The sequence below is a fragment of the Agelaius phoeniceus genome, chromosome 1, assembly GCF_051311805.1.
Source record: "Agelaius phoeniceus isolate bAgePho1 chromosome 1, bAgePho1.hap1, whole genome shotgun sequence".
NCBI lineage: Eukaryota > Metazoa > Chordata > Aves > Passeriformes > Icteridae > Agelaius > Agelaius phoeniceus.
Genome location: NC_135265.1, coordinates 41,612,807 through 41,633,197, shown reverse-complemented (window position 1 = coordinate 41,633,197; position 20,391 = coordinate 41,612,807). Strand labels below are relative to the sequence as shown.

Sequence of the window (20,391 nt, the reverse complement as noted above, 5' to 3'; positions counted from 1 at the left end):
GACTTCTGCCAAACCCCAGGAAAATAATTGCTACGTGGCACTTACCTCTCCTTCTCTGGGCCACGGCCTTCCATTCTGTGTGTATTTGCTTTGATTCTGGCGCTTCTTTTGCCCTCCATCAGCAAATTTGCACAGCAAAGGCTCAGTGGGGGCTGTGAAGACAAGAAACCCAGTCTATATTAGCATCCCCCCCAAAGAAAGTGATTATACCAGCAACAGTAGTGCTTTGTAATACTGATCTTTTGAAGTAAAATCTTGCCTTCTGCAGATATTTTTTGCCTCTTTTAGCCTTGACTCCACTGGCAGCTGTTCTTATTAACTAAGCTTCAAAAAATATATACTGGCAGCCCTTAAAAGAATTTAGCAAATATTGTTGAAAAAATAATCAGCCTACGCAGAATGTTAAGTTGCTGTAGTGGAACAGTATAGTCAGGCATTAGTTCCAGCTAAGTTAGACACGTATTCATGACCAGCATTAGTGCAAGGATAAACACTGCTTTACTAAAGCAGCTTTCTGTTTTTAATTGTAAAACCTTTGCAAGAACCTGCTTAAGGAATAAGTGTTCTCACTATTTTGGTGTTTCTCAACATCCAGTCCTTTAAAAATCTGACTAAACAGAATAAAATGGAGACTTTTGCCAAGCCCGGTCCAATCAGCTTTTTTTTTTTTTCCTCTTAAGTCCTTCTTTTAAGCAAGTTGGCAGCTGAGAAAACCCTTTTCCTCTCCAAGTGAGATCTGGAGTGTGTGAATACAATAGTCAGGAGGGGCCAGAGTCCCAGGAAGAAAGGATAATCAGAGCACTGCACACCCCAAAAGACAGACCATAATAGGGCCCCCTAGAGAAGAAATTAACACACATCAAACGGGCACAGCAGGAAGGGAACTTGGTGTCTTGGGATCTCTTTCCCATCTACCCAGCTTTTCACAGACTCCTAAAATATTTTTTTAGCCAAAACTTTAATTACTCTGCTGGTGGGAGCTTGTCTCTCCTGCTTAATCCTTAAAAGGAAGGCCAAATTCTACCCACTCGCATACACTAGGTGCCTGTTAGGGCTGTGCTTTATTGCCTACATCAGCAGAGAAGTAAACCAATATCTGCCTGTTTGAAAAAAGCTGAAAAATCATGTGTCACATCTGAGTCTCTTCAGGAATCTTTGAGTTCCCAGGCATGATAAGTCTGTAATTAATTAACCAAGAGTTTTCATGGAAAAACTAAGAAATCTGTTTTTTTCCCTTCTCATTTCCTGTTTCTGGGAGGCTAGAAATCTTGAAACAATACAACTGCAGAGACATGAAGAAAATTTTTGGGTGGGGGGGCTAATCAAGTTGTTGACTTATTTATTTGTAATAAAAATTATGATTTGGTTAAGGGACAAGTTCATGTGGTATAGGAACAAGTTAACCTCCACCAACCTCCTGATTATAGCCAATTCAAAATGGGTCAGAAAGTATAAATTAAAACTGTGATCACCTAAAAACTTCAACCATGAAACAATGCACAGAGAGAATCTCATATCAAAACCACAATTTCACATTGGGACAGCATCACTTTGTCTACTTCTGAAGCTACAACAGCTTTGTTTTTTCATTACCAATTTATACAGGCTAGTAATTTTCAAGGTCACTAGAAACTGAACTGCAGGAAACAATCCATTATTGGCAGAAAGCTCGACTGTGTGACCCCAGAGGTCCTTCCCCACCTCCAACTTTGATTACTGTATCAGATTTTTCTAGAAGCAATGCTCAGCCAACCATTTTAAATTTAAAATAATGAAGGTTTAAAAGCATCCAGGTGACTATGGAGATTCTTTCTGCAGATGGAGAGACTTCACAGGGCTGATTGCCCTGTGCTTTCACTGGTTTTACTCCATGGCCTGATGCTGCATGATTTCAGAGTGGTTACTTAGAGTTCACTTTGATGTGATTCTGAGGGAGGAGCAGGTGCTAAGCCAGCATTAGAGAAAGGCCTATTAAACATCACATCTGAAGCTTCAAAAGCTTTTTGTTTTAAGCACTGAACAAGTACCAAGCAACATATGATACCGTCAGGAGGACCATGCAAAAATCATCTGCACAGTGGATATTTACACACACCCTGATCATCTGGTAATGAACACATCTGCTATCAGCCCATGTACTGTGATGTGGTTTAACAAGCTAGGAAATCTACACATCCTCTATTTGGCCAACCACAAATAGGAAGCTGTTACCATTTCCAGAATTCCCCACTCCAGCATTACCATCTGACAACCTTGTATTTGTTAATTAGTGGCTTCCTAAGGTTGATCGAGATCGAACAGAGCTACCAAACAACTTTACTAACTCCATCTAGAAAAAATATGAAAAAAATATTGTAGAGACTTTTCAGGAGGTTGGAAAGAAGGTGGGAAAGGACAATGCTCTATACAGGCAAATTTCTGCATGGGAAATTATATTCCTCTATGATAAACTGAGGGTAATTCTGTGGATAAAGTCAGTCTGTATTGACCAACTTTAAAAGAAGTAAAAATTTCAAACCAAAATGTTCTGACAGGAAGACAGAGCCTGTATAGGATGGTTTGGGTTGAGGATTTTCAGGGTTTTGTTGTTTTTTTTCCCCTAAACACAGGGATGCAGCATCAAACAAGACAGATTATCCTAAATCTGAAGTGGTGTAGGTCCTAATGGTGGTTTACTCCTGAAACAATTATGGTAACCTATATATAAATATAAATATAAATATAAATATAAATATAAATATAAATATAAATATAAATATAAATATAAATATAAATATAAATATAAATATATATATAAAACCAAATTAGTAATTAATAAACTCTCTTTTTTCAGGACATAAAGTAGAATGTAACAGTCTCGGGAGCTCAAAGATGTTGCCCTAAGTACATAGAAGAGCTCAAATCTTGGTTTCTTGGTTTACTTCAGCCCTTTAGAAATGCTTTGTAAGAAAGGTCCTCTAGGCCTTCCAAGATCAGATGCACCCAAATATTAGTACCATCATTCTTACTGGTCAAATACAGAGCAACAGAAGATACTACAAAGACAACATCCCATTCCACCATGTGAGCATAATTCTTTCTACGTAGAATTCTTTTTTAATGGTTTCACTAAATTTCCAACATGTTTTAAAAATAATAAATTTACTTCAGCCAAGAAAAGGATAACAATTAGGTACCATGGTTATCAATTAATAAAAGAAAATATTTAGGAACTAGACAAACAATATCAACATTAGATAAATAATATCCATGGGTTGCAGTAGAAGTGGTATATTTCACCCCAAATACTTCAGAAGGGGAGGAAAGAAAAAAGGGAATATTTAAAGCTTTTCAGCTTCTTTTCTTTTCCATTCCATGTAGACAGTCTTCAATTTATGGCCTGCATTTTTACTTTTCTCTTTTTCCTCTGTATGAACACATGGACTGAAAATAAATGCCTGTCTCTCTGCCTCTTCTCTCACCTTTTGTACTTCTGACTTAATAGAAAATGTAATTTGGATATCTGTAGATGTTCACATTTTGAAGTGATAAGCAGATCTTTTTATATGGTTCTTGACATCCTCTAAGATTTAAGCATATGTGGTATTTTGAAGCATATCTGGAAAATCTACTGTTGCTATTTTCCCGTTAAAAAAGTGAGAATTGATTCACTTGAAACAAATTTCAGGCTATTCCATCCTGATAAACTCTTCAAGATAGAAGGCACTGCTCTTTCATTGACTTCTACCTGACAGCAACAAACACAAATACCAAGAATAAATAACTGCTTTAACCTGAACAAGGTTCATTAAGCCATAACCCATTTTTCAAGGCGAAGACTTAAATGCTTGCCGCAGTTCCCATCCAAAGCCTTCTCTAGTTAATAAGACATAAATAGTCCTGAACTTGGCTTTCAGTCTTGAGAAGGAAGTGGGATCAAATTGATAGTGCTTCTAAACAGCATTTGCCAAGATATTCAGGGCTGCCTTAGGAGAGGGCAGTAGCTGCTAGTGTTCAAATTCAGTTCCCATGGAAGTCAATGGCTAAAACCCTATCTCACTTCAGTCAGGCCCTGAATTTACTCAGAGAGTTCAGTGGAGGTGAAAGAGAGAGACTGGTTTTATGTCAATCAAGCCTGTCGATATTGTTGGAGTTCCCTCAGGAGATCAGCTTCTCATGCTCTGCTACTTTAGATGGACAGATTGTGCAGACAAACAGCACAGAACTGCCAAAAGGCTGTTAGCATCACCAAAAGCAACACTGCTACTTAAATAGCACAAAAACTTCTGAAGGAAGGAGAAGGGGTAACAGTGCCCCCTTCTCAAATCTGGCAGTCTCTAAGAAATGTTCCAGCTCAGGAAGGAATTTCAATTAAATTGGAGAATTCAACAAAATAAAGCAAACTCCTAACTAATTCTGAATACATAATTTCCGTATTCTTTCATTCATCGGAAGGCAGATACACTTGAGCTCCTACATGTGCAAAAATGTATATATTCATGAGCATGTGCTTCATAAAGGAAGATGAAAGCTGTCATTTGCATTTGGTGAGACTTTTTCATTATTTCAGGTGCTCTGAAACTTCTACTGTCTTAAGAGTTACTGAGAAAAGCTTGTTTCCCACTGTCATTTAGCATCATCTGTCCAGCAATGGCAAGAATTACGTATACAAAAAGCAGTAACAGGACATTTTTATGCATCTTAGCTGCTTTTACTGTGAATATTTTTGAAGACAGAGTATTTTTCAGCATGTGAGGAAGAGTTTAGTCTCTTCTCATTTTTTGCAACAATGAAAGTAACATTTTCAGTAAAAACAGCTATGTGCATTGTGAACATTCATGTACATCTTTAGCCACCTCTATTTGTTAATGTGAAGAAAAATAATTAAAAAGTCATTGGTATGACAATGAATGGTCAGTGCATAATAATGATTTTTTTCAAAGTATGTTTTAATGAGAAAGTTGGATTGATTTCTTTTTCAGCCTTGGCAAATCCTCCTCCACAATAAAAAACTGTGCACAGTAATAATTGGATTCACAATTAGATCAAGCAGTCATACTGACCAAGCTCTGATAACTATTTTAATTCCTAACTGCCTTCCAAATTTTAAGTAGTTTGGTAACATTATCATGGGCAAATAACACAGAACATCTGATTGAAACACCCATGTAAGAACCAAACTCTTTGTCTGTTATAGATCAAACATTTGTAGTCTTTAGGAAAAACTTCACCTTATGGTAACATCAAATCCATTTCGTAAGGAGACAGTATTTCACAGGGAGACATGAGAGACACAAAAGCTATACAGCAAGGCAGGACAGAGCAAGTTTAAGTTTTGATTTAATATCTGGGCTCAGATGGATGTACTCAGCAGGACTATGGTATTTACGGAGCCTGCAGAGTTTATTTACAAAATGAATGTTGCTCTTGTAAGCTTTGAAAATGTAGAAGTTCCAGGACTCCATCAATAGAGTCACTCTCTGCTCTAGTGAGTCCACTGGCTTCTAGGAAAGTCCTGCCACACATTACTTTTTCATCTCAAAGTCATACACAAACAAAACCTGAACTTCAAGGAAGATTATAAAACAAAACCATAGCTATTCTGCTCTTGGGAAATGAAGATGAAGAAGAATTACAAAAGATGGTATGTGACAGAATAGGACGTGTAAGGACACAATGTTAGCTGAGTAAGGAAAACCATAAATAATATGGCAAATAACCACTTCATCCTGTCCTGCATAGAGCTGTTAAAGGACAGAGTCATAGATTTTGTCCCAGAAGTCCATGATACAGGATGTGATGGCACAGGAGACTCTTAATGTTTACAAGAGTTAGCTTTTAACAGAGGTTGAGCCATATACAGCATATATCATGGAATCATAGAATATCCTTATTTGGAATCACAGAATATCATGGTCCACTAGGATCATCAAATTCCATCTCCAGGCTGGTCCTGCATGGAACAGCCTCAAGAGTCACACCATGGACCTGAGAGTGTTCAAATGCTTCTTGAGCTCTGTCAGGCTTGGTGCTGTGATCAGTTCCCTGGGGAGCCTCCTCCAGTGCCCAAACACCTTTGGGGTGAAGAATCTTTTCCTAACACCCAGCCTAGACCTCCCCTGAAACAACTTCAGGCCATTTCCTTGGGTCTTGTCACTGGTCACCACAGAGGAGAGCTCAGTGCCTGCCCCTCCACGTTCCTTCATGGGGAAGTTGTGGATTATGATGAGGTCTCCCCTCAGTCTCCTCTTCTTCAGGCTGAACAGACCAAGTGACCTCAGCCACTCCTCATTCAGCTTCCCCTCAAGGCCTTTCTCCATCTTTGCAGATTTACCAGTATTTTATTAAACTTAACTACATGATATTAATTGGATTTGTACAGATGATTATGAAAGCAAAACAATGAGTTATCACTGCATTTTAGTTTCTATAAAACTTCACTTTCACAACATAATTATAGAAATTGGGGGAACAGTTAATAGAAAAGGACACCAAAGTGAAAAAATATAGAGCAAACATCTATTTGGGTAAACAAGAAAAAGGACGTGATCTACTTTTGATAAATTGCATCAGAGCTTAAGTAATTATCTCTTGTTCTCCTCTTTGTCTTAAGAAATTGGAAGCAATCCTTTCATCTTTTTGTATAATAATTGCTTCTAAAGAGCAAGAACATCTTAGAAAAGAAAAATAAATTTCAGAAAGAAACAATGTATCAAGCAAAAAGTTAGGACTTCTATCCTGTGAAACACAAATTACTTAGAGCAGGTGGAACAGGTAACCATATGTATGGAGAAACAACAGGTCAACACGGAAGTGTGGAACAGATCTTGCTGCAATCAATCTCAACACTCAAGCACCTACATGGAAAACTTCTGTTTAATTCTATTCTTGCTGAAATGTCCATAAATATTTGTTAGAGCAGACCAGAAACTGGAGTCGCCTTTCTATAAGAAACTGCAACATTCATTTTACAGTCTGTTTGGGTTTTTTTAAAACTATTTTCCTTTTTAAATTTTCAATGGAACAGTGGACTGGGAGCGCCTGATTCAGGCCTATTAAAGTGCTTCACTCCAATCTGCTGATAAGGAGGAACTGTTGTAAAGGTTATAGGAACAGATGCTTCAATATGGTATGAAAAGTTAAATCAATCAAAATAGAAAAACTGAGATACAGTATTAAAATCTTGATGAAACGTTGTAATATGATGGTCTATTTTTATTTCACAAACTCCATTTCTCATCCAACTCTAGTGCTGGTCTCTGTTGGAGAGAATGAATGCATGGTGAGCAAATACAGAATAGAATTTAGAATTTTATTACTTAATTTTATTAACTATTAAATCATTATGAAATACTCTGCATTTTAACATTGGATTCTGCCTTTATTTTAAACAAAAGACTGAGCTCACAGAAATTAGACATTCTCACTGATCCCAAAGCCTCTCTACTGTACCCAATTTTAAATTTGAGGTAAGCATAATCAAGAACAGACTCAGGCCCATGGGTTTTGCCACAGAAATCAGCTTTCTCAAACTTGATGATACAGCAAAGTTCTGCCCTATTGGAGGTCCCCAGCATAATGTTGAAAAATTCCAGCTGTGGTTCATCCTTTGTAACCAGTGCTGTGACAGCTTCTCACAATCTTTAACCACTGGATGAAAAGGAAGTGAAAGGAGTGATTTATTCTGCAGTTTTAAAATTTCTCCTAGAGCCTTTCCAGCAGAAGAGTTGATCCTCTTACTGAATAACTGTGCAACTAAATCAACTAAACATGTGCATCAGTTTGCACAAATAATTTCACACACCTATGCTTAAACCCAGTGGTTTTTTTTTCTATGACTTTCAAACAGGATCTGTTTCAAACTGAAATTTAGGGGACATGCTTTTAATGAGCCAATTCTAATTGCAAAACAAGTAATTCAGCTGGGTAAATATCTCCTCCAGAAAACACTTTGATAGACTTCCTTGGATTCGTTCCTCACTGGAAAAGCCATGTACAAAAGAAGTGAGACTATCATGTTTTGAAGAGGAGCATTTGTTACAAGTCATTGGAATAATTTCACAAATTATCTGTGAGATAGGCAATAAATAAAATAAAAACAAATATAAATAAATAAACATAATAAATAAAGTAATAAATTAAAATAAATATAAAAATAATAAATTAATTAAATTTAAAAATGAAATAAAATAAAATAAATAAATAAAAATAAAATTGAACTGTTAATTTATGTTAAATAAGGAAAGCCTCTGTCTTGCTCAATCACCACTGTTAAAAGGTGAATGCTTAAGAAACTGACTCACCTTGTCTGAAGAATTTTTGTGTAGAACTTATGTGCTCTAACTTCCCTGTTTTTCTATCTTGCCAGAGTAACTGAGCAAGATACTAAAGAAAGAAGAGTCTAAGTTACTCTTCTGGAAACTATGCAAATAATATATAAAAGTGGAATAAAGATGGTAATAAAATGGTCCCCTATCAAGAGTTTCTTCCCATTGACAAGAGCTGACAGCTGTGAACATTTCTTCAAAACAAACAAAACAAAACCACAAAAATTATATTTTAATGGGTTTTTTGAATAGATTTTTGCAAATACTAATTATTCTCTGGGATTCTGACTTATATAGTTAAAAGAAAAAAGAAGAAAAAACTAGAAGGGTCACCTGTACCACTTTAATGCTATTGACTTAATGCATCAGATGCTCATTGAACTACGTGATGGGCAGGAGATGATTCCTCCAAATAAAATAAAAAAAATGCCAAACTTAAAATAGATTCCTATATTAAAAAATAATTTTAAAACCTTTTTGTGTCTTTCACTGTAAATTTCTAGACCATGCATTATTTGCCACACAGACACACACTTCTGCTGAGTGTGATAAAGAAGTAATAGAAATCAGGCAAACAATGTCCAACCCAAGAACCCAAGATTCAGTGAAGTTGATGAGAACACTTGCATAGGAAGTGAATATGACAGCAGTTACACTGGAATATATCTTACAAATTTTGGTTTTGTGTTTTATTTGGTCTTTAAACTTGAAGCTCCAATCCCTTCACATGGGCAACATGCAGAGGGAAGACAATGGCTAACCTGTCATCAGAACCAGTTTTCAGGGGGAAAAAAAGTTACACAGTGAGGTTCTGCTGTCTTACTGTATTGCTCATCATCCCAGAGAAGCATTAAATCTGAAAACTCACACATTGAGGCAGTGAACTGGAGGAGAGGCCTGAGCTGTATCACATTTTTAAACCAGTAGCACCCTGATTTTAGTGCCAGTGCTCCTGAACCAATTGTGGTTGATACATGAGCTATGTGGGGCCCCAGCACTCCAATCTGCAGGTAGAAGCTCACTGAGGAAACCTGACCCTCTAAATGAGAATCCAAAACCACTCTTTGAATCCCCCTCTGAGGCTGCCCTGGGAGCTTTTAGGAAGATTGTACTTCATATACCTTTTTCTCTTTTCCCATCTCACGAGTTACTTTAGTTGGATGAAAATGGAGATCTTGTATTCCTTACTGTTCAATTATTAAGGAATGGCAACAGAGGCGGCTTCATCTGAAAGGCTGAGCGATTTTTAAATGATCTCATGTACCATAATTTATAATGGAAAATCAGGTACAAATAGTGTGATATGCTTTCTAGTTCCTCTCTAATGGAAATAAAATGAATCCTGGTAATGGGTGACCCTACTTGCTTCTGTGGTCACCCCTTTTACTTTTTCAGTGTTCTCTTTAGTAGTCTCAGGAGAAAAGAACAAATGCAAAGCTTTTATTCAAAGCTGCTTGGCAAAACAATAGCTCTATGCTTCTGCTATAAAATCTATTTTTACTATTCTCAGAAACAAATATTATTGATCACAGAGACTTTGCTATTGCCACTGAGAAAAACTTACTTGCACTGACAGTCCAGAGATAAAATTATTTGAATTTATGCTGTACAAATAATTAATTCTGGTTCTGTTCATAAAAGGTTATTTCATGTAGCTGTTAAAGTGTTATTCTAATATCTAGTGTGGAATCTATTTATTTTAAATTTAATTTCATTATGTTCTGTATTAGTTTTTACTTTGTATTTATTTAGATAAGCCAGAACATTACCATCATATATTCCTCTGTATGACACTGCTAGAACTAACACTAGAGAGACAAAAAAACCTCTTCAAACATGTTTTCAATATAAACAAGGAAACCAGAACAAATGTCTCATGTCAATGAAATTATTTCTTTCCACCAGCATAATGACAATTCCTGCACATGCACATTTATTGTTTAATAATTGAAGTTGACTTTTGGGATTCCCTGCTTACACTCCAACACATGTATACTATTAATGTCCAGAGGAGCTTATGCAACCCAGGGTTATACTACATGAGGAAAAAATAAGCTTTAGTTATGACCATTAGCATTCACATGTATGTGTTCTAATAATATTTTTTTAAATTTTTCCCAGTTAGGGAAAGACACAAAGACACATTTGTTGTGTCTTTGTGAATGGCCACTCAAATTTTAAAAAGTGGCTATATATATATATATATATATATATATATATATATATATATATATAATACTAACCCTATTTGCAGCTCTGCTACAGCCTGTTAAAAAGTAGCAGTAGAAAATATATACAATCAATAAATATTTGGTTTGGGTAGAGATGCCCTGTGTGTTGTCAAAGTAGTAACATGACCTTCTTGACATCTGAGTTGAAACAATCTATCTCTAAAAGCACTTGATTACTGCAGATGCATGAAATATTCCAGTGTAAATGTAAAATAAAGTTAATTTTTAACCGGCTATCAATCTGTTAAAAAGTTTTAAAATATTCAGAAATATTCAGACCTTTTTTCTCAGACCTCCTAGTGAAAATCCTTTTATTTAAATCAGTTCTAATTAACACGCATTCTAATAAAAACTGCTGGGTACAGCAACAAAAACTCCAACCACTGATAATCCAAAACATAGCTCAGCCATATCATTTTGCCATTAGTCTGAGAAAGAAGGAAAATCTGAAGGGAATCTTTTTTTTTAATTTATTGCTCTTCTTTCATTTTATTATTCTGCATTCACTAAAAGTTATAATATATATGCCCTAAAATGAAGGAGTTTACTAGGAGCTAACAGATAGCATTACCAGCTTTCTCACTTCAATGCAAGAATAATTTTAAAAAGTGAGTTTGACCCTGACTGTGACAAAACCAGGGCTGGGTATAGGTTCCAAAGCAGGAAGCACTTAAAAAACAGTGACTGACTGATTCTTAAAGGCAGGAGTTCATTTTGCTGTGGTAGAGAATAACCAAGTCACACTAAATGCCTTGGACAGCATAATTTGTGTACCACAAAACCTCACTGTGTGCTCTCACCACCTTCTTCTGTAAGTGAGCCCAAAGGGAGGAAGGGAATACTTTGGAAGCAATACATAAGTAAGGATGCTGATACCCTTTACCTTTTTCTCCCCAGAAGAAGGGACAAGAAGCAGCTCAGAATCAGGTCTGCAAACTATACAGCACCCATGGGACACATCAATAGCCCTTGCAGCTCCAGCCTGATGTACTATCTGCTCCTCCTGGCAACTTCCAAGCCCTGAGTCTGAAAGACAGACTTTTTTTGGGTAGCAACTGTGCAGAATGGCAACTGCCCCCCTCACCAAGTACCTGAAGGTAGGGAGCAGATGTGGCACAGGCATTTATGTGCTAGAAAAGGAAGGTAAGACCTTGGAAAAAAAAAATTCTCATTAACTCCCATTTCCTTGAAGGGCAAGAAGGCAGAAAGGCCCTGTAGCACATGACCACCTGGAGCTCCTGTCAGGACATCGAGGCTTTGCACCAGCTTGAAGTAAGCTCTGCCTTCAAGGCACAAGTGTACCTGTGGTTTCCATGACAGAGAACTGCACAGTGGAGTCACTGGGAATTTTCCACTAAGTCACCTATTTATGATGACACTTCATCCAAGGAAAAGACAAAAAAAGTGAAATTGTAATCTTTTCCCAAGACAATGGAAGATCTTACTCATACTTCTTAGCTGTTTTCAAAATGTGTTGATGATACCAACACTAAATCTAATGTGCTACAACATAAGGAAAATTTGATCCCTTGCAGCTTAAAAATCTTTTATTATCATCTGAGACAATATCCTAGAATATTAAACAGATAACACTAAAGCCTTCTGAAATTTTCAACTGCAGAGCTCTCAGCTGAGAGTAGACAAGGAAGTAAACTTACATATTAGAGATTGAGTGATAGACTAATCTTTAATGTTGTAATGCATTTCTTAAAGATTTTATGAAGGTCATACTAGATTCTACTTTGCCATGCACCCAAAAATTACAAAAAGAGTAGCATTTCAATGCTAAGATTGGCAAAATAAAAAATCAGCCCTCTACCCCTTCAGTTAAAAATACTGGAATACTCAGAACATGAGAGAGCCAAGCACAAGGAAGAATATGTGAAAAGGAAAGAAAGGTATAGAAATATGCAAAGAAAAACACTTTAACAGAATGAATGGAAAAAATAGGAAAAGGAGGGAAAGAAATGTTTCTGAATTGCCCTTGAAAATGTTCTAGCTTTACAGAAAAGCAAATGCAACTCATGTCCTCCATTTCTGAATGACAACAGGGGCCTTCACAAACACTTCACAGAGCTTGCAGAAAAAGAAAATTCTAGCAGAAATGGCTGTTTAAATGACACTGCCTATAGCAAACAGAATGACAGAAGTTTATAAAAGATGTAGTTTTACCTGAAAAGAGGAAAGGAACACCTATTCTATTGCATTGTGAGGAACCCACTAAGGCTGTGGATGGTCTCAGGGGCAATTGTTTGGCATCAAATCACTAAAGAAACTGGGGGAGACTATTGAGTCTCCTCTATACAAAAATACCAATGCTCTGTTATTAAAGTAAATTCAAAAGCTTATCTCAAAATTCTATAGATGAGCCAACACTTACATGTCAGAGAAAATAAAATTAGAGATGACTATGTGAAGAATGAAAAAGCAAGGACCTCTCTTCCAGATAATTTGCATTATGAGAAATACTAATAGTTGCCTGTACCAAAACACATTATTTTTTTAATGTTTTTTCCCCATTTGAGTGGGATCCTTCCTTGGTTTACAGGCACATGGATGCAGCCATGCTGGCATGATGAGTCTGTGTGCAACTCTATTCAAAGCATGATTGTAACTCAACAGCAGTATCAAAGTCTGGTCTGGCAAAAGCTGTTTCCAGCTGATGTGAAACAGCAATTTTCTTCACAGCAAATTATTTCATGAATCAGCCAGCAGGGAGTGACAACATTCTGCTGCCAGTGACTAAGTGTACGACCTCTGGGTTGTAATTTCCACCAGCTAAAGAAGAGTTCATTGCAAACATGAGCTTATTTTTCACGCTACTGTTAAGAGAGATGCTAATCTGGCTCTTGGTTTCCTTTCTTTCTTCTTTTTTTTTCTTTTTTCCTTTTTACCAGCTTTATTGCTTACAATGTAGTATTTCCCTGGAGACAGAAAACAAAGTCTAGAACAGGTTGCTAATAAAACTTGAAGACAACACAGCAAAGTAAGAATAAAAGGGCAACAACTTTTCTACTTCAAGGAATGTGGCAGGCCTAGCAAACACCTGATGCCTTTCTCCTGTCATGAAAAGGCAGGTGAGTACTGAACCTTGCAACCTGGTGAGAGACAAGCAAACTGAAGTGAGAGGGAAAAAACCTTTTTGAGAATGCCTTTGCCTTCTAATACAGAACTAGAAACAGAGGAAAAATCCTAGTCCTGAGTATGGTGAGATGATGAACAAGGAGTTTTAAATGAAGGGTGAGGTAAAGACTGAGTAATGAAAATATTAATATTACCCGAATTATCAAATATCCTCCAAATACTTCAGCTAGGATCTGCACACAAATAAAATTTCCAGCTAATGAACCACAACAGACTGATGTCAGTATTAATTCTACTGAATTACCACAATACTAGAATACTGTACAGCTTTATGTGACTCGGTTGTAACAATAAACGATGGCAGAAAGTGCTTTTATACCCTTAACAGAAGTGTTGAGGAGAGGAAAAATGGAACCCTAGATTTTATTTAGCATTGGGATTCTGTTTGATTGTTTTTCCTAAATGGAGTGACAACTAATGGTTAAAAGAGCTGCCATTAAGCCACATTTGTTATTTCTATTCAGTGCAGTTCTGCTCCTTGGGCAGTTACCAGGGGAGAGAACGAAGTCTCAGGCTCTAAAGCTCAGCTCTGAATTGAGAAGGATAAGCTGATACCCAGTGACTCTCAGACTCTATGACAAGGGTGGAAGAAGCTGTATTGAAAAGGCCAGCATGGACTTGGTGGTGGGGCAGGAGATGAAAAATGTAAGATTTCTTTGTCTCCACCTCTGTCTGAGGTGCCCTAAGAACTGGAGTTCTGGGACATGTGCCATATTATTAATGTGGATCTGTCAAACTGTGAATTCAGAGGGACAGAATCATATGAGATCTCTAGAAACTTACTGGTTGGCTACATGGTATATGCATGGGGTTTTTAACTGGCCGGGACAGAATATATTACTTGGATTGAAACACAAGCACATCTGACATGAGATGAAATCATGGTGACCCAGACCACAGCACAGCCTGTTTGCAACAGACTGCTTTTGCTAGTGGATAAACAAAGATGAAAGTACATTAGGCAAAAGCTTTTGCTTTAAGGGTGCCTTTGTGCCAAACCAGAATAAACATTGCAAGAAAACCTGCTTTATAGTACCAGAAGAGAAATAAATTTATTTGAAATGGTCAACCTAGTCCAAACTAGCTTACTTTTATTATCAGTTTTTACTGTGTTTACATAGTATATAAAGTGAGCACAGAATTAATCCAGGTTTAATCCTGTATCTCTTATTCCTGCTTTGTAATACCCTTGTAGGAGAGTCTTCTCATACAAACTGAACTATTAATATTTACATTATGCAACATGTTCTAGTGCTGCAGGATTAGGGTACGAGCATGCCTATGCAGTTCCCAAGCTCTGTCAGGCCAGGCTCCTCCAAGGTAACTTCTGCTGCCACTTTTTGCATTCTAAATAAGGTGGGGGTTTTTACAGTGCTTATCACTGACTTTGTTTGCAAACACCTTACAAGCACTAATGATTTCATTTTCCCAGTAGGCAGTGAAGTATTTCCTTCGTTTCACAAAGGGCTGAGATGCAGCACAGGCATAATGAAAGTTGTCCAGTGTCACACTGTCACTGGGTACAGATCTCCTGATTTGCTGTGCAATATTTATTCACAAGTTAACCCTTCTCAAACAGCTCTGCCTAGCTGCACCCTTTTCTCAGCCTCACTTCCCACTTCGATCTATGTCAGGAAAAATCTCATTCACCGATCCAAATTTGCAATGCCACCATCAGCTCACTAAGTTCTTTATCAGAAGGCAGCCTGATCTACAGTGCTCATTTAAATTGAGCTTGTAATGACAAGAAGGACTGGATGCAATTACAGACACACACATTTCTCTATACACGTTTGTACATAACATATGTGTACATACACACCTATATTATCTGGTATCTGTAGAAAGTTATCAAATACAGAACATGAGAACAGTAAATGTGCAGTTACCCAAAGCTTCAAACAAACCTGTTTATTCACTGCAACATTTAGCTATTCCAGGCTCACACTCATATCTATATCCCTAGAGGGCAATGTCACCTAGGAGGTTGTGCTCATGTCCCTGTCATCTTCATGTGAAGAAGTCAAAGATGATGCTATTGCAAAGACAGACAGAAGTAAGTCTGTACTTAATAAAATTTGCTGTAATTAGACTTGTCCCTGTTTCTACTCAAGAAGTTCTGAAGCTTGATTTCAAAAACAGCAAGGTATAGTTGATTATCCCAAATTTACCTACCTTCACAAACCTCTGGGATTTTCCTACTATATCCCAATGCCAAACAGTGTAAGGCATAAGTAAAGACAAAATTCACTGGGGTCTTAGAGACCAGCATGCAGAAAACCAAACCACTAGAGAAACGTGAAGGGAAAACAACATTCATTTTCTTCCATGAATTTACTGTCTCACAACTAACATACTTTCTGCAAAGCCAGGTTTCCTGCTGGCAAGGCCTGTGTCTATCCCCAGGTCTCAATTCACGGTTACTCTCAACATTGTTCAACTTGCATTGTTCAGCTGTGCTGCCAAGCCTGGTGGGCACCATTTCAATGCTCTCTTTTTCATGTGTGATACAAAACCCCTCACTTCAGCAACAGTGGTCTACCTCTGAACAGAAAATGATGTTTGGGTGGGGAAGTTTTCCAGCAAAACTTCTGACAGTGCAACTGTCTTTTAAAATCAGAATAATGCCACATAATTGCTTTATTGATGAATTTTGCAGCCTGGATTTACCCTCTGAAATATAAAAAAAAAGAAGGCTTCTGTTTTTTGCTTCCTTTTTGTTTTAAATTATTGATAATTATTTCACAAATGCCTTCCCCTGACATTTGATTTGCTAGATAATACACAAACATACAGTTTCTAATGGGTTTTCTGGCCTTTTAACCTAATTTCTTTTTTCATTACTTTTCATTTTATTTCATATTCTGATATAAAATCTGTTTTCCAGAAGATTTTTGCATGATCTGAAGCTTCCTCACTTTAATAATATACAGAATGATATTTTAAAACAATGACAAAGCCAAGATCAAAGATAGCAGAGAAGCAAAATCAACCCATATTTTTAACTTTTCTTTGTCATGTTGAACTCCTTCACATGCATTCTCTCCAAGAAGGTTCCAAAATCATGATGGAAATTAATAAAAATTTTGTGTATGTTAATCTTTAAAAAAAATCTGCTACATGAAAACATTTAAGTGAAGACCATATGAGAGAGTTCAGCATAAGAACAGGTGTTTTGCTGTCAAGCTACTAGCTAGCATTGTTACTGCATTGCAAAAATATATTAGCTAATTATTGATTAGGGAGATCACAGAGATAATCATTAAGAAATGAAAATTATGTATTTTACTGCTTTATAACACAGAAGAGGAAATAACAGCTAAAACTTCAGGGATATATATGAATGTGCACAAACCAGTGAAAAATTCTCAGTGTTAAGGGAGGAGAAGTAGTGAGTAAGAATTCCAGCACACTCACTAATTGAAGTGTCAGTGACTAACAAAGTCCAGTAATTTATTTGTTATAACAGCATTTACACTCTTTGGAACAAAGCAGGTTGTGGTAGCAATTGTTCTGAGTGTATCTATGGGATTGTACTAATTTACTCAAACTTTATCTGTATGAAGAATTACACTGGGTTTTTTTAGTTTTCCTCAGCCAATATAATTTGAAGTCAGCGGGACCTTGTGATTATTGGTCTTACAGCACTGCAGGTCCACCCACCACTCCATTCATAAATGCATGAAAATGCAGGTCATCTTTCTAAAGAAAACTACTTAAAAGTTTAAAGGACAATAGTCTTTTGTGTGCTTTGCTGGAATCCTACGTGACTAGGAAGGAGACATAAATTTTTTTTCCAGTGAAGATTCTCAATATGCCATCTGTATATCATCATTCTTTACAAAGACCCACTGAGATTTCCTAGCACTGCATTAAACAAATTAAATGCATTTTTGTATTCTGTCCTATTCAAAAGATTGCTCCTATGCACTAAGACTCAGAATAGAAGAAGCCTTCTGAAGGAGAAGTCTAAAGAGAACACATCCAATCTGCTATTTAACCTATTTTTCCCTTTCTAAAGACTTTTTTTTTTTCCAAGGTGTGGCTCTGGTTAGAAAGGATAGCACAATAATGATCTCCAAGCAACAATACCTGTATTGTAAAATGGCAATTTATTCAGATGTCCTTTCCAGTGTAGCCAAAAGAAATAACCTGACATGCTAACGGACAGGTTTCTATTTAAACAAAAAAGAAAAAACAGAGTTCTTTAAGAAATAGCCTCTAAAAAACATGTTTTTGACTCTTCTCCTTGAATTCCACTGACAAAAGTAATAAGTGAGGTGACAGGAAACCTGATATTAATTCTGCAAGTTCTAACTAGATGTGCAGGAGATCTAAGCTCAAGGAATAGGGCTCAAATGCAGAGCAAATAGGCAATTATTCTGAGCAGGAGAATTCTGTGTCTGATGATGACTTGCCTGTCTCCATTCTCTGGGAGAATCTTCTATGTGGATGCCTATATTCAATCTTAATGCCTGATACTGAGTGATGGGAAGCTGGAGGGATTCTTTGGAGATTCACTGTTAATAGGTTTAACTCACTTGCTGTGTCTGCTGGGATATTTCGTAAGTACATAACCCATGCCATGTGATCAGAATAATCAACTAGAATCACAGAGCACACAACTTTAAAACTTTTGCCATCTTCTGCTTTTTCCCCTCATCTTCTTAAAATAAAAAATGCTGGTAAAAGAGCATGGAGTGATTTCTCCTCCTTTGCATGCATTCATGGCGCACCCACATAGCTCCTGCCTCTGGATTCCTTCAGAACCTCCTGCCTGAGGTTCTGAAGAAATCCAGATTTCCAAGGACATTTCTTTTCCACATGCTGTGATGGCTGCAGTTCTTCTCTGTATAGTCTATATAGTGTATATATGTCTATACAGTGTCTGTATAGACCATTCTACAGAATATATGCAAGTTATACTCAGAACCTGAATATTCCTGTCAGAAAGAAAACTTCAGGCTTTGAGTGAAAATGTTTTGATAAAGAAAATCCTGCTGCAAATGTGCTTTTCAAGCAGCTTAAAATTTAACCAGCTGGTTTTTTTCCATTATTAATCTTCTGCTTCTTGGTCCTCTCTTTCCCAAATGCAACATCAGCTCTTTTTGTTAGCATACAACATGCAGGAGGTTTATTTGTCTGCAAGGCCTCTCCATAAATAATGCAATTGCTATGGCTTCTGACCTATCTGAACTCCAGCATTTGAAGTGGACTACACTCATTTATATGAATGGACTTCCATGACATGGATCTCAATGAAACACCAGTAGCAACATTCTCAGTATTTGCCTTTCTTGCATTATTGCATTAAAGAAAATGAGAAAAATGCCATAGGGTCCACTCCAAGGGAGGGTGCTTCAATTTACTGTGCCACGTGTCTGACACATGATTCAGGCATAGTGACCCCTTCCTCTTAACCTACCTTCTTTTATTCTACAGTCTTTCCCATTCCTTCCAAACTAAGGAGGCATGCAGAATAAAATATATGTTCAGAGGTACAGGACTATCACATTATGTGAAGCGCTCCCACTCAGTCCATAGGAGAGAACCCCTGCTGAAAACAAACTTGCTGCAGTATCATTACAATGCAATCTTCATTTCCAATCTCATCAAAACACATGGCTAAAAATTGTTTTCTGAAAGCTGGATCTCATCAGATCTTCTCATAAGAGTTAATGTGGCTTTCCTGATGATCAACATGAACATGAGAACATTGGCCTCAGAAACTCCATAAGGTAAGGGTAACAAGCATGAAGCCAGCAAAATTTAAAAAGGAAAAATCTTACCATTTAAGCTTTAAGATCAAATTAACAATGGGTTGTGTTTGTTTTTAATAGCCCTGCCTAGTTAATTGCCTTCAATTAGTAGTTGTTGAAACTTTAGTTTGAATTAGAAAAAATGATATCACTAAGTAATTTAACAATGGTTATTACCACTTAAGACTTTCAGATGTGTAATTATGCAATCCACCAAGCACCATTCTGACTATATTTTCATTACTTGGCAAAAATTGCTGATAGAGGAATGAATTTACATAATGTCATCTGCTATTTCATTTACAATTTGTATTTTAAAAATAAGGCGTGTGTAAGGTAACTTGTACAACAGTTCCACTGTTCCCCACCTCCAATTGTTGACATTTTAATTTTTTCCTACTTATTTAGTAAGGATGCAAACACAGGACTGAGAATAAGCAAGGAATCAAGAATACAGCTCAGGATACTGGTCAGTACTGGTCTCATTTCCAAAGCACATGCTCTCTGACTTATGCATACTTCATTGTAGACATAGCCAGAACATAAATGCAGATCTAGAAACAATAAAACTTCCCATTTTTGGTGTACCATGAAAATGCATATATTTTACAAAACTCAAAGCATAAAACAAAAAACTGAGATATTCATCTCAATGCTCTATTCTGACTCCCTCCTCCATTTCTCCTGAGTTAAGTATTTGAAGATTCTGGGCTCTTCTCTCTTTCACATGGCAAATTAACAAAATCATCCTTTATCCTTACAACCTTGCTCTACTGCATTTCATATCAGTTCTCACTGTGTATTCCTCTGATCAAATTCCTTACCAGTCCAGTTTTCTGTATTGCACTGAATGACTCCATACTTGGTGACACTGCATTTTCCATTACACTCCTTGACTACCTAATACTTGAGTATTACAACACTCAATGAGTCAAAAGTGAAAAAAACTTG

At 36.8% G+C, this 20,391-nt stretch overlaps 1 protein-coding gene across 7 annotated transcripts in view; it reads right to left on the bottom strand.

The window, feature by feature from the left end:
• RBMS3 (RNA binding motif single stranded interacting protein 3) overlaps positions 1 to 20,391 on the bottom strand; it is a 705,639-nt gene that overhangs the window by 90,310 nt on the left and 594,938 nt on the right. For all 7 annotated transcript variants that reach the window (XM_077177065.1, XM_077177068.1, XM_077177076.1 and 4 more), the window contains one exon: positions 46 to 152. In XM_077177065.1, coding sequence (XP_077033180.1) covers positions 46 to 152 — 107 coding nt within the window. The remainder of the gene's footprint in view (positions 1 to 45; positions 153 to 20,391) is intronic.